The sequence below is a fragment of the Rhineura floridana genome, chromosome 7 (assembly GCF_030035675.1).
Source record: "Rhineura floridana isolate rRhiFlo1 chromosome 7, rRhiFlo1.hap2, whole genome shotgun sequence".
NCBI lineage: Eukaryota > Metazoa > Chordata > Lepidosauria > Squamata > Rhineuridae > Rhineura > Rhineura floridana.
Genome location: NC_084486.1, coordinates 122845841 through 122860734, shown reverse-complemented (window position 1 = coordinate 122860734; position 14894 = coordinate 122845841). Strand labels below are relative to the sequence as shown.

The 14894-nt window shown below is 41.8% G+C and overlaps 1 protein-coding gene across 1 annotated transcript; it reads left to right on the top strand.

Annotated features, from left to right (window-relative positions):
- Nucleotides 1–3418: 3418 nt before the first annotated feature.
- Nucleotides 3419–13908, top strand: SSR3 (signal sequence receptor subunit 3). The gene is made up of 5 exons (XM_061637122.1): nucleotides 3419–3704; nucleotides 8871–8997; nucleotides 10182–10280; nucleotides 12191–12322; nucleotides 13430–13908. The coding sequence occupies exons 1-5, from the start codon at nucleotides 3557–3559 to the stop codon at nucleotides 13494–13496; spliced, it is 573 nt and encodes a 190-aa protein (XP_061493106.1). The 5' UTR covers nucleotides 3419–3556; the 3' UTR covers nucleotides 13497–13908.
- Nucleotides 13909–14894: the final 986 nt, after the last annotated feature.

Below are 14894 nucleotides of genomic sequence, written 5' to 3'. Positions count from 1 at the left end.
AACGTATCCAATGAATATTAGACATAACATTTTATCGTAACTAGAACTGAGTGTGTATGTGAGTGTGGGGAAGAGGGGTACATTCTACAGAAATCATAACATCCACATTCCTCTTCACACGAGTTTGAACAAAATGCTACAGCTCCACCTAATGGACATACATAGGCTGCAATCCTATTTTCACTGATCTGGGAGTATGCCCTTTCAAACTCAATGGGACTTTCTTTGTACAGTATTTATAAAAGTTTACCAAAACAATGCGAAAGACTTTGGGCTTTCCCACACTTCAGCTTTTACAAGATAATCAGTGCAAGTCCCTTTTCATTGCCAAAATATAATGTCTACACATCAGAAATGGGTGCTCAGTTTTTCCGTGCACAAGAATTCATTGCTGTAAAGGGGTAGCGGGAGAGTTGTTCACCACCTTAAACAACAACAGTAACTAAATACAAGGTTCAGACATGAGAGCATCATGTTTTTGCAATGCTGACAGATCTGTGATACAATCAGCGAATGAATCATTTATTACGGTCACAGACCAGAAGATCTGTGATACAATCAAAAGAAGGGTACAATTGTGTGAGATGGCATAAAGACAACAAACATGTATCACACAAAAAACCTAATGCTGCAGTACCAGCTTTTTAATATGTTTTAAAACCTTTTTTAAACAATATGCTTTAAAACCTTTTTTTAAGATGTCTTCAAAGCTTTTTTAAAAAATGTTTTTAAAGTTTTTTTTTTTACTGTATTTTAAAGTCTGTTTTTATGATGTTTTAAAGTGTTTAGAGCTTTTCTTTGCCGCCCTGGGCTCCTGCTGGGAGGAAGGGCAGGATATAAATAAAATAATAAATAAATACATAAAATACACATACAGCGCAATCCTGTACAGTGGTGGCAGTGAACCTGTGGCCCTCCAGATCTTGCTGGACTACAATTCCCACCCTCGCTGACTATTTCCCAGGCTGGCTGGGGCTGATGGGAGATGGAATCCAACAACACCAGAAGGGTCACAGGTTCCTCACTACTGCTCTACGTGTCTACTCAGAAATAAATCCCACACTGATCCTCACATACAAAGAGGAGTGGAAGAACCACAGGTGCAGGACGGCTGGAAACGTCTGTGCAGCATACACGACATTAGTGCAATAGACTATCTTGGAACACAAATTCTACATTGCTATATTTGCAAGCGAACATTTGTTCTATGCCTCCAATTATTTCCAGGTACTTTTTGTTTTATTTTAAAGGGGAGGCACTGAAAAGCAGCGGCTTCTGAAAAAGACATAACTTGGTTTAAAGGACTTGAGTTAGGACAACTTAATTTCGTAAAGCCATCTAGCAACTTCAACAATTCAAGATCCTGACTATGTGTGGCGTAGTGGTTAAGGTGTTGGACTACGACCTGGGAGACCACGGTTCGAATCCTTACACAGTCATGAAACTCACTGGGTGACCTTGGGCCAATCACTGCCTCTCAGCCTCATGAAAACCCTATTCATAGGGTTGCCATAAGTCAGAATCGACTTGAAGGCAGTACATACATCAATTACTGTACTCCTAATCTTCTATAATATATAATTTTTATTCTACTCATTATTGTAGGTATCGATAGAAAAGAACATAAGGAACATAGAAAAATGAACAATACTAGTTACCTTACGAAAACAGGTGTCATTTCAAGTAAATTTAAAGATTAATTTATGCTCTAAATAAAGGTAATCTTAAACTACTACATCCTCACAAGAGCATAACTGCGGCCTTTTTTTAAAATAGTAAAAAAGATACATACACATAAGCTTTAAATATTATCAAGAGTGGAAAACCAAGAGGTCACCATCCCGTATAATGAATGCATCCTTGATGCAGGAGTGTTGCCTGGCTCGAGGGGGCTTCAAACCGGTGACCCTTCAGACCACGCCCCATGTTCAACTCCAGTAATAGAGAAATGCCAGATGTCCAAGATGGATTTAGAGAAGGAAGAGGTATCAGAGATCATATCGCAAACATACGTTTGATACTGGAATGGACCAAGGAATTTCAGAAGGAAATCGCTCTGTGCTTTGTAGATTACAGCAAAGCCTTCGACTGTGTAGATCATGAAAAACTATGGAATGCTTTAAAAGAAATGGGAGTGCCACAGCATCTGATTGTCCTGATGCGCAACCTATACTCTGCACAAGAGGCTACTGTTAAGGACAGAATATGGAGAAACAGACTGGTTCCCAATTGGAAAGGGTGTGAGACAGGGGTCTATTTTATCACCCTATTTGTTTAATCTATATGCAGAACATATCATACGGAATGCGGGATTGGATCAAGATGAAGGTGTGAAAATTGGAGGGAGAAATATCAAAAATTTAAGATATGCAGACGATACCATACTACTAGCAGAAACCAGTAATGATTTGAAACAAATGCTGACGAAAGTTCAAGAGGAAAGCACAAAAGCAGGACTACAGCTGAACGTCAAGAAGACTAAAGTAATGACAACAGAAGATTTATGTAACTTTACAGTTGACAATGAGGACATTGAACTTGTCAAGGATTATCAATACCTCAGCACAGTCATTAACCAAAATGGAGACAACAGTCAAGAAATCAGAAGAAGGCTAGGACTGGGGAGGGCAGCTATAAGAGAACTAGAAAAGGTCATCAAATGCAAAGATGTATCACTAACACTAAAGTCAGGATCATTCAGACCATGGTATTCCTGATCTCTATGTATGGATGTGAAAGCTGGGCAGTGAAAAAAGCAGATAAGAGAAAAATCAGCTCATTTGAAATGAGATGTTGCAGGAGAGCTTTGCAGATACCATGGACTGCGAAAAAGACCAATAATTGGGTGTTAGAACAAATTAAACCAGAACTATCACTAGAAGCTAAAATGATGAAACTGAGGTTATCATACTTTGGACACATCATGAGAAGACATGATTCACTAGAAAAGACAATAATGCTGGGAAAAACAGAAGGGAGTAGAAAAAGAGGAAGGCCAAACAAGAGATGGATTGATTCCATAAAGGAAGCCACAGACCTGAACTTACAAGATCTGAACAGGGTGGTTCATGACAGATGCTCTTGGAGGTCGCTGATTCATAGGGTCACCATAGGTCGTGATCGACTTGAAGGCACATAACAACAACAGAGACTGAACCGCTAGTAAGGTTTAATCAACAAGCCCCGCCCCGAAACCCAAATCTAGGATACGTCGGACGAGTCCTGCTGACCCGGAAGTTTAAAAGGCTGCGCTACAGAGTTTCTTTCGGTTATTTTTATTAATGTTGAATTTTCTTGCTTTTTGTTACTATTTAAAAACTTTCAGCTTCGTGATCGAAATAATAATTATTTCGTCGAGTGAAAAGGGGGGGCGGAAACCGTAAAAAAAAGGGTGACAGCGGAAGTACTCTTAGGAGAACGGCCGTTGGTCAAAGGAAGTCCCGCCCTCCAGGTTTTGTGCGGCGTGTACGCTTGTTGGCGAGTACGGTAGCAGCGAAGGGTCGTTTCTGGTCTTTCTTTGAGTTCGGTCCGTAAAGGCGGCAGGAGGAAGGCAGCGATGGCTCCCAAAGGCGGCACTGGTAGCGGTGGGGCTCGGCAGCAATCTGAGGAGGAGCTGCTCCTGCAGGATTTTAGCCGCAACTTGTCGGCTAAGTCCTCTGCGCTCTTCTTTGGCAACGCGTTCATCGTCTCTGCTATCCCTATTTGTGAGTGTGGATGAGAGGGAGGGAGCTTGGGCTGAGCAGGGCAAGGCGATCTGTGCTGCCACGTCTCCCTCTCCTTTTCCTCGTAGAACTTCTCTGTCAGTTGTGGGACAGGCAGGAATTCCACAGGTGACACATTTCCAGTAGTGACGGGGGTGGAGAGGTAATGGGTGATTTTTGGGCGAATAAGGATATGAAGAAAATAGCATTTCCTCTTCTTCTTTGGAGTGTCTTCTGGCCTCCTCTCTTTTTTAAAGTTTTTATTTATGATTTTCCAAAAAACAACCCCAAAAACAACAAGCATACAGTGCATATTCGGAATTCCAAAGTGCTTGTACATTTACATTTTTTTGCAAGAAAATCAATAGCAAAAACCTGATAACCTTCCCTGCTCCCTCCTAAACAGTTTCTGTTGGCCTTCTGTTAATTTCAGAGTTCTCATTGTTGCACTTTTCTACCTTCATTCCTTCTTTCTCTCCTCCTTTGGTATCAGGCTTGAAAATCCATGGAGTTAGTACTCAAAAGCCAGATGGTGTGATAGGAGAAGGGCAGTTGTGTTTGTCTTCAGAAATTCAACAACTTAAATTAAAAGCGTGATTTTTTATCTTAAAGTTGCTTTAATGTTATGGTGAAAGTTTACCCAGTTGAGTGCAGGGTTGTTGGATTAAATACTGAAGATATTTTTTCTTTATCGAAATATTTGAAGGAGGGAGCAAACCAGCCTTCTCTTTGTCAGAAAATTATTGTATGAATAAAATTCAGGCCAGCAGTGTACATTCCAGCTGGCTGTAGTATCCCATTCATAGGTTGCCCCATTCAAGCAGTAACAGATTCATTATTGCACTACTTTAACGTTTTGTTGTTTATTAACCACCTAGAGAGCACTGTCACTGGGTGGCATGTAAATACTGTTAAATAAAATGTTTGTACCGATAAGCTTTCCTAGGAAAGTATGAAACTCCTATGTATTGAGGCAAACCATTTGTCCATCAAGGGTAGTCAATGTGGTGTCTGCCAGACATTGTGGACTACAATTTCTGTCAGCCCGAACCAGCATAGCCACTTGTCAAGGATGGTGTCTACACCATATTAAGGGTAACATGGTGGCAACCTGTGGCAGAAGTAGGAGTTTTAACAGAGGCTTTTCTTAAGACTCCAATCTAAGATATTTTATCTGGAAATCTCAGGGATTGAACTGGGTGGCTAGCTGAGCTTATTATACAGCCACGAGAGTGGCTGTATACTATAGCCAGCATGGATTTTTCACATTCCGCAATGTTAAATTGAAAATACCCCCCATGCCATTCTGATGCTTCCCCAAGAGCTCATTTCAAAACAAAACCTTACAAAACTTATAGTCCTGATCTCAGAAATGCTTGCTTAACAACCCTCTAAATTTTCATGGCGAGACACAAAACAGTCAGAGAGAATTGAGAGTTCAGAGTCTAAAAAGAGAAGGAAAAAACCAGACCTGTTGGACTTTTTTTTGTCAGAGTTCTCATAATCTGTTGAAATTCATTAAAAATAGGCCATGATCACAGAGTACCTGTAATCCTATTACTGACCTTGCCCCATACTCTGACCTTCATTTTCTGCAGTTTAAAAGTTAAAAAAAATGCCTGGCTGAGTTTTAATTAATTTAAGAAATTTTGACTGGAACTCAATGATAATGTCGGGCATGCTCAGTAAAACCAACTGTCAGTGTTCTAAAAGCCAGACTCCCAGCTGCTGGGCTTGCCTAATCAGGGGGCTACACCCACACCAGACTTTGATTTCACTTGAGACAGTCATGGCTTCCCCCAAACAATCCTGGGAAGTGTAGTTTGTGAAGGGTGCTGAGAGGAGACTCCTGTTCCACTGACAGAGCTCCAGTGGCCAGAGTGGTTTAACAGTCAGCCACTCTAATTTAAGGTCTGTGAGGGGAAAAGGGCGTCTTCTAGCAACTCTCAGCACCCTTCACTAACTACACTTCCCAGGATTCTTTGAGAGAAGCCATGACTGTCTAAAGAGAAATAAAGGCCTGGTGTGGATGTGGCCAGGGATGGCTTTGGTTTAAATCTGGGTGGGAGGCTACATGTGCCTGCTGTAGAAAAAGGCTGAAAAGGAATGATACTGTTCACAGTGTTTTCCTTGTGGAAAGGAAAGGGGCTTCCCCTCTGCCCAGTGGCCACCCACCCAGTCTCATCTCCTCCTTTTCCTCCCCCAGGTCAGTGTTTGACTACAACCTGGGAGACCAGGGTTTGAATCCCCACACAGCCACGAAGCTCACTGGGTGACCTTGGGCCAGTCACTGCCTCTCAGCCTCAGAGGAAGGCAATGCTAAACCTCCTCTGAATACTGTTTACCATGAAAACCCTATGCATAGAGTCAACATAAGTCGGGATCGAATTGAAGGAAGTCCATTTCCATTTTCAAACATGATTGCACAGAAATAAATCCCATTGAACTCAAAAAGTATGCAAATGATCAAACCCTCCCTTCTCCTCCCTCCTATCCCCTCCCTCTTGCCCCTTCCTCTCCCTCCCCTTCTTCCCCTTCCCCTTCTTCCTCCCCATGGTCAGTTTTACCTATCTTAAGCATGATTGCACGGGAGTAGATACCATTGAACTCTATAAGCCTGCAAATGATCAAACCTGCCCTCCCTTCCCCCTTCCTTTGTCCCCCTCCAATCTACTTCCCCTTCCCCCTCCTCCTCCCCCATGGTCAGTTTTACGTATCCTAACCATGATTGCAGAGGAGTAAATCCCATTGAACTCAATAAGTATGCAGATGATCAGAACCGCCTTTCCCCTTGTTCCCTCCCTTCCTCCTCCCCTCCCCTCTTCCTCCTCCCCTGCCCACTCTAGCCCTCCCTCCTTCCCCCCTGGTCAGTTTTACCTATCCTAAGCATGATTGCATGGGAGTAAATCCCACTGAACTCAATAAACATGCACATGATCAAACCTGTCCTCCCCTCCCCCTCCTGCCTGCTGCCATCTCCCTTCTGCCCTCCCTCCCCTCCCTCCTCCTCTGCTCCCCATCCCCTGTGGTCAGTTTCACCTATTCTAAGCATGATTGCAGGGGTGTAAATCCCACTGAAGTCAATATGCATGCAAATGATCAATCCATTCACAGCAAATTTGCACAGGATCCCATTTCTAACCGCCCGGATTAAAAAGCAGAGAAATTCACTAACAGGCAAAAAACCTTGTGGTTTAAGAATGTACATATAGCCAACAGACATTTCTATCCAACTTGAAAAAGCAGGGAAATTGGGCAGCTATAGTGAATGCACCAGGGGAGCATATTGTACTGCCCTACAAATTTGTCAAAATGCAAACACAATTTGGGTTGGTCTTTCACAGTCCAGTCCACTTGCTGTGTAGCTTGGAAGAATTGGTAACATGTGCCTCTGAGCATATGGTGAGTGGTGGCAACACTTGCAATCAGCCCAAAAACCAGAAAGAAGACATGTGCTGTGCTGATCTTGTTTTAGCAGGGAGGAAGCAACATCATCAAGACAGTTGATATAGTTCAGATGGTCACTTTAAATATGTCTGATTTATTTTGCAATTTTAGTGGTTTCCTATAGGAAATCATTTTCTTTTGTTCCTATTTCTGTGAATTCTAAATTCATTGCTTAAGTAGTAACATACTGTAATCAGTCTGATTTTATATCAAACTGCAGTTTCAGATTCAACTGATAATGCACCTAAAATAGAAATAGAACAACCTCCAGTTTGAAACACAAAACGCAGTCTTCACCATCATATGACATTGACCAATAAAAAGGCTTTGAAAATAATAAAAATAAACTTCAGAGAGATTTCTAGGATGAATAATGAGGGAAATAGAATTTTGTAGATTAGCTTCTCTGTAGAAACATTAGTAACACAGGAAAGAAGCAAAGTAAGAAGAACACCAGCAAACATACAAAAATATAATTCTCCATCTTTGGAGATGGTAGGTGTTGCCACCACTCGCCATATGCTCAGAGGCACATGTTACCAAATTCTTCTAAGCTACACAGCAAGTGGATTGGACTGTGAGACACCAACCCAAATGGTGTTCGCATTTTGACCAATTTGTAGGGCAGTACAATATCTCAGAGAGGAGGCCAGGTCTCCTGTTCCCCTGGTGCATTCACTACAGCTGCCCAATTTCCCTAGTTGGATAAAGGGGACAATGAGCTGGTGTGAAACAACTGTACAAAATTAGATCAAGTTCCTAGACCAAAACAGGTTAAAAATGGGTAAGAATAATCTAATAGCCCACTAGGTGGCATTGCTACACCTTTGTTGGGCTTTACCATGTTAGCTGTCTGTTGTTAAAAGTGTAGTTTAAAAAATGCTCAAAATCAGCTTCACACAATGCTTCTGAAGCCATTCATAGTTGTATGGATGTCCAGTGATTGTGTAAAATATATAATGTGTGAACCAAGTCATCTGGGGAGTACAGCAGCAGTAATTCAACAGTTGTTTCTAAAATCACAGTGGTGCTTTTTTCACCCGCTGTGACTAATAATGATTTGGGTTTGCTGTGGCTGAATCTGTGGATAAGGCAGTTTGCACATTCCATACAGGAGTTGCATCCACAGAGAGTAAATTTTCACCATGGGAGCTAATTTGCAGAACAGATTTGTAGAATATCCTGCTGTAAATGTGGTATTGTTAGTTGTTCGGTTTGTCGTAATATGATTAATCTCTTTCAACTTCAGATGTTCCTTTTCCTTTATTCCTTTGTTATTTTTCTTAATGTCGTTGAGGCAAAGGAACACATACATGCTAGAATACAGAATGAAAAAGGCCGATTAGCCAAAGGAGTACACAAACTGGAGATGTATAGTTTAGCTAATCAACACAAAAAGCTACTTTATACTGAATTGGACCCATTGATCCATCTAACTCAATATTGTCTATAGTAACTAGCAGTGGTTTGCCAGGTTTTCATACTGTCTTACCTGGACATGCCAGACATTAAACTAGGGAGGATCTGCTTGCAAGGCAGATGCTTTACTGCTGAGCTATGGCCCTTCCAAATAGGGAATGTTTATCAGTAAGACGACATATCAAGTTGATGACCTCTGTGACCAATTTATCCATTAACGTGTTGAGGATGTGATGTTTGACTTGCGTGCCACTTACGGTGGAGGCTTTAAAATTTTTAACTGCTTTAACAATCTTTCCTTAGGGCTATACTGGCGGATATGGCACATGGATCTCATTCAGTCTGCCGTCCTCTACAGCGTTATGACCCTTGTCAGTACATATCTGGTTGCTTTTGCCTACAAGAACGTAAAGTTTGTTCTTAAACACAAGTAAGCGCTTGGAGAGTTTGTTTCCATATTTCTAGTCTTTAGGGCAGGTAATCATATGAATGAGGGAAATGTATGGGATCTACCAAATACCTTGTGGTATCCCCTAGATTACATCGCCCTGGTTCCCAAAAATTATTTCAAGTCAGCCTTGTTGTATTTTTGGAAGATAGTCTTTGGGAAGTTCTCTGAAGCAAGACAGTTCCAGAAGTAGGCAATAGCCATTGAAGGTAACATCCTAGGTTTACGTTACCTTTAATTGGGGACCAAAATATTTTTAAAAGACTATCTTGTAAGTACTGCTAAGTATTATTGATACATTCTGCTATAAGTTCAGAGGTCAGGGACCTTTTCTGGCTGGCGGGCCAGATCCTTATCTCCTCTCCCCTGGAAGGCCAAATGACAGGTGGACAAGGCTGCATCAGATGCCGCTACACTTTGAACTCCAGAGGTTCAAAGAGCAGTGCCGGGCTGTTTGCAAAAGGGTTTGCAAACAGGCCTGCACTGTGCTTTGGCTGCATGTGCCTGTTCCCATAAGGGGAACAGGTGTGCACAGCTAAACTGAGCAGGATTGAACCCTGGGCTCATTAGCTGATGAGCAGAGGGTTCAGTCCTGCTCACTGCAGGGTTCTGCTTTGCCAGTGTGTTCCCTGCAAGAAATTAGTTGGTGAAGCAGACTCCAGCAGAATTGAATCCTGCCTGTAAGTTGATGTCACCCAGTCAATTCAGCTGATGGACAGCTAGACAAGGTTTAGGGACAGTGGCCTTGTGGGCCAACTTTGGATCCCCTGATGGGCTGAGATTGGCCCACAGGCTGGAGGCTCCCTTCCCCTGTACTAGTTGGATGGTCTCAACCATTGTCCCCTAGCAGCTGGAAGATGCTGTTTGCTTCTCTGAGCCTCTGAAGTCTTGTGTTGTAGCCAACCAAGTTATTCTTGGAGTTAGTCATGGCTGTTAATTTTAATGGGTCTACTCTTAGTAGGACTAACTTTAGATGCTGTCCTCTGACTGGAACTGTTGAGATTGGGCTCACAGGCCTTGTGCATTATTGGCACCACACTGCAGTTCATACCTAATGGCACTTCTGTAGTGGGGTGTGTGTGTGGCATTTTGTGAAACTGCTAGTAACCTTGAATGCATTCTGATGTCTTCCTAATAATCTGGAGTGTAAATGTTTTCCTTTTCAGAGTAGCCCAGAAGAGGGAAGATGCCGTGTCCAAAGAAGTAACTCGCAAGCTCTCAGAAGCAGACAATAGGAAGATGTCACGTAAGGAGAAAGATGAGAGGTAATGCCCCTTTACTGTCAAATGTATCAGTATCATTGTTTGTCTTTACCTGAATTGCATCTCTTTATTCATAAAGGGGTTTTTTTTCCTGTGGCATTGTTGATTCTTGTCATTTTATGCCTAGTTGTCTCTGGATCTGGGACCTGCAACTTGCTGGTTTGCGCCAGTAGTGTTTCAGATGTCACCAATCCATGTTTTTAAAAGGAGCCTGGTGTGTTTTATACTTGCAGTTCATTGCCATTTTATGTAAGATTGTTTTACTCCTTGTATATCCAGTCAGTCACTGTGCTCTGTAGGTGAGGGCTTCTTGCAGATACCATCTCATCAGGAGGTCTGTTCACACAACATAGGAACAGATGTTGTGTTGTGGCACCTACCCTTTGGAATTCATTCTCCTTAAATATTAGACAGGCATTGTCTCTGTTATCTTTTCAGCGCCTCTTTCAACAAGCCTTTTAAGTAGAGACCTTATTCCAGTCTGTGTCTATGTTGGAATTGTTTTTTGTGATTTTTTAAAAGATGTTTTATAGATGTTTTTAATGTTTTATCGCCTGTTTTCTGCCTTGAGCTCCTTCTGGGAGGAAGGGTGGGATATAAATTTAAAAATAATAGCAACGTAACAACAACTTGGTGCATTAGAAACTCTTTTAAAAGCGTTTATTTTAAAAGGTTTTTCAGTGGTGCTGGATTGAATGCTTGGCAATAGCCAATGACTCTTGGGACTGGTCTTTAACTCTCAGACCTAAGCTTCTAATTCTTCATTATGTTACCATTTCATCATCATTTAAACTTATATCGTGCCCTTCCTTCCAGAAGGACCCCAGGGTGGCAAGACTTCACAGCAGGAGACTTAATTTTGCTTTATTAAGATTGAGTTATGTGGGTTTCTTTGAAATATGACTGTGGATGTAACAACTAGAAACAACATTTTCTTTAAGAGTTTGCCCTGGGAAATTATCTTTGCTGCTAACCTTAAGGAGACAGCAAAAATATAATGTGAAAGCTTGCCTGTTTTATACACACAGGTGGCAGCTGAGTGATCTGGAGGCTTTTTTGCAATGTTGTTCTTGCATTTTTAGATCAAAACCAGGCTTACATAGGATGGGGTTGATTTGCACAGAAAACCTAGTGCATGTGTTTTACACTTTGATGGGAGGGATGGACTTAATGCACTTGAAACCAGGGCATTCTCAGCAGTGGCCCACAATTGTGGAATGTGATTTCATGGGACATCAGAGAAACCCCATTCCTTAAGGCAGGGTTGGGGAATCTTTTTCAGCCTGAGAGCCACATTCCCTCAACAGTCTGGGGCCCACATGCCAGTGGTGGGCATGGGTGGAGCAAAAGTGGGTGGAGCAACAAGTGAAACTCTAACCTTTGTACGGTAGCCTACGTTCCTGCCACACAAAAGTCAGCAGTTTCTGTACATCCCCATCTTCCATTAAGGCATGGAAGAGCACAGTTCAAGGATACATTTCAGTAAGACAAATGCATTCGAGGATACTGCAGAATAGGGCTGGGGAGAAATACGGGCTGGGTCGGGTTCCAGTGCCAAGATAGAGAGAGTGGGAGAGGCACGTTTGGCTCCCAGGCCTAAAGATCCTCCACTCCTGTCTTACAGTTTCACACAGTCCTTAAAGACCCACCTCTTTGCCACGGTTGTAATTTGAGTTGCAGAACTTTCCAATTTTCCCCTGACTTTGATAATGCTTATATTATGCTAGATTAGGGTTGGTCATCTTGGCTTTAATAATGTTTTGAAATAACTGTTTTGAGATTTTTTGGTGGTATTGTATGGCCTTTATTAAATAAAATACTCTTTTTTAAAAAAACTGAAATTGAGAGTCTCACCAATTTGTCAATGGAAAAGTGTATATAATTTGTTTGAAATGCTGCTTTTGCCTCTGCAGAATTTTGTGGAAGAAGAACGAAGTGGCAGATTATGAAGCAACAACATTCTCTATCTTCTACAATAATACACTCTTCCTGGTCTTGGTCATCATTGCCTCCTTTTTTATGCTGAAGAACTTCAATCCCACCGTGTATCCTTTGCTCCCAAAATTTCAAGTACTTCAGGATGGATGGATTGCATAAGCCTCTTGCAATTTCCGTACTCCTAAGGGTTAGAGTTGCAGAGCCCATAACTCATATGAGCTAGAGACATCATGGATACAGTTAGAGCAGGAGCAAACTAGTTTGGACATGCCACAGCAACTGCAGAGCAAATGGCTCCTGACCACTAAGATGCACCCTATGGTGCAAGGCAAAAGCGAAGCAAAGTTCGATCTACCACTAATAGAACAGAATGTATGGACAGTGTTGTGATACTACTTTGCTAGTAACCAATTACAGTGGCCAGCCACGTTGCATTTTACTGCAACCTGGGACATTCAAGTTTCTGTCTCTAAAGTTCCCAGTCTTCCTTAGGATTACCATTACCCCCACTGCCCCAGACATTCTAAAAAATGTTCTAGGATATGCAACTTTCTGGGAATATTTCTTACCTTTGCACAGCCCACCAGTAACCCACAGACATAAATGAGCCTGTGCTTAGCCAGGCTTGGATAAGCTCTTGCGACATCCTAAACAACAGTTCTAGAGCTGCCTTAAGGGGTCAGTGTTTCTCCTTACATAGGGACAGCAGCAGCCTTTAGAAGTCCTGTTCCTTATGCCAAGCTCCTGCACGGTACAGATGAACTATGTGTGGGTCTTACGTGGCTTTGCTCAGTGTGGGGTATGGCTGCACAGTCCTTACCCCAGACATGGCTTTCTTGGTTGATGATTTCACTAACCAGTTCATGGGTTTCCTGGCACAGGGCAGGAGTGCTTTTCAGCTACAATGCCATGTTGCTTAAGCCGTTGCATAGGGTTGTACTAAAAATTGGGGCAACAACTTGTTCTACTGGAGGGCTGGGAGATACGGTGATGGGTGGATGTCATGTGTCTCGCCTCACTTCCCAAAAGCTATTGCTAGCCAGATCCTTGATTGCAAGCTCCTGTAAGCTTGGGTTTAATTTTGGAGCTATCCCTTGTAGATCCCTCTATAAGACATCCAGTTTGTGCAGCTGTTGCTGTAGTTGTAGTGAGCGTTGGCAGATATACTTACCTTCTTGGTGTCTTGGCTTTCATCCTTGACGTGCTTTTTTCAGAAACTACATCCTTTCCATCAGCGCTTCGTCTGGATTGATTGCTTTGCTATCTACGGGTTCCAAGTAGATAGAATTGGGTGGGTGGGTTGGCCCTACCCTGTCACATTTAACTGCATGGATTGGGGAGTGTTCCTTTTTATATAGCTTGAAAACATGAGAATTTTTTTTCTACAAGAAGATGGGATGGAAATAGAGATTATGGTTCCTTCATAAAATAATATAACAAAATGAGTACACCAGGTATTGCAGTTTCGGCCAGTGAAATGCTTCTTTAAAATACTTTTGACAGTTAAAACTTCTGTTGGACATTGGGTTCAAAGAAAGGCATATGCACATTGTGTCTGAATGTCTCTTAGGAAAACGTTACAAATTTTTTCTTTTTTCTGTCAGTGAGATGGGCCATGTTGGCTGCAAGCAGTGACTTTATCCCTGAACATTTTGTAATCATGTTTGAATAAAAGCTTTAAAGAATACGAGAATTAAGGTTCTTCTGTTGTATTCTTGATCTGTTTTCTGCTTCCTGCACTTTATTTTTTAAAGCAAGTCCCACTGTGTTCAGTTGAACTTGCTTTTAGGTAAATGCATAGGATTGCAGCCTTACTCCTGTTTTGAGTCCTTTCATTTTGTTGGCTTTCATGATTGAAAAGTTTCTCCCCCTCCCTTTGAGTCATGGTGTGAAAATGTCTCAAAATGGGAATTTCTCTCATCTTTCTAAGTTCGGGCTTGTTAATTCACAGCAGTCTGCAATAGTGGAATGCCTTTCCATAAAAATACATCCTACTTTAATTAAAGTTGAACTCCCCAAATGCTAAACTGAAGCATGATTAGTTTAAATATTCTCGTTTAATTCCATGTTTCCTTTTCAGGGAAACTATATGCGCTAAAGGCTTTCTGATAATACTGTGGTGCAAGATCTGCTACATGTAATTGTTTAACAGCCTAATCTCCCCAAACCAGAATATTACTACTCATAACAAGGAGACAGAAGTAAGGAGTGAAGGTGGAGCAAAGAGCTTGGAAGCTTAATAAAAAAGAAACATGATTCAGTTAAGAGGAGTGATGTTTGCCTGCTACAGGGGGAGAGGAATGCATGATGATCACTAATGCTCTTATCTTGGTATTAATCATGGTCTAAACACTGCTTACCATGAAAACCCTATTCATAGGGTTGCCGTAAGTCAGAATCGACTTGAAGGCAGTCCATTTCCATTTTCAAATAAATTATGTACGTGGAATAGGTGAAGTTTTTTCATCAGCAGCAGCCTTAACACCTGAAATGAAACTTCATGCAATAGTAATCTAATAATGTAAGTAAACGTGAGGTCTTTCAATCAAATGCTTGAAGTAGTGCTTCTATTCTAGCACAAAACCATATTCAATTAATATTGCCTTGTGGCAGGAAGGGCTGCGGGCCCCCCACCCCTGGGCTAAAATTGTCTCTGTGTTCTGGGCAGCGTCCATTTCA

Coding starts and splice junctions, on each gene's coding strand:
- SSR3 (XM_061637122.1), top strand. CDS start 3,557: ATGGCTCCCAAAGGCGGCACTGGTAGCGGTGGGGCTCGGCAGCAATCT. Junction 8,998..10,181: donor AAGTTTGTTCTTAAACACAA/GTAAGCGCTTGG, acceptor TTTCCTTTTCAG/AGTAGCCCAGAAGAGGGAAG. Junction 12,323..13,429: donor AAGAACTTCAATCCCACCGT/GTATCCTTTGCT, acceptor TGCTTTTTTCAG/AAACTACATCCTTTCCATCA.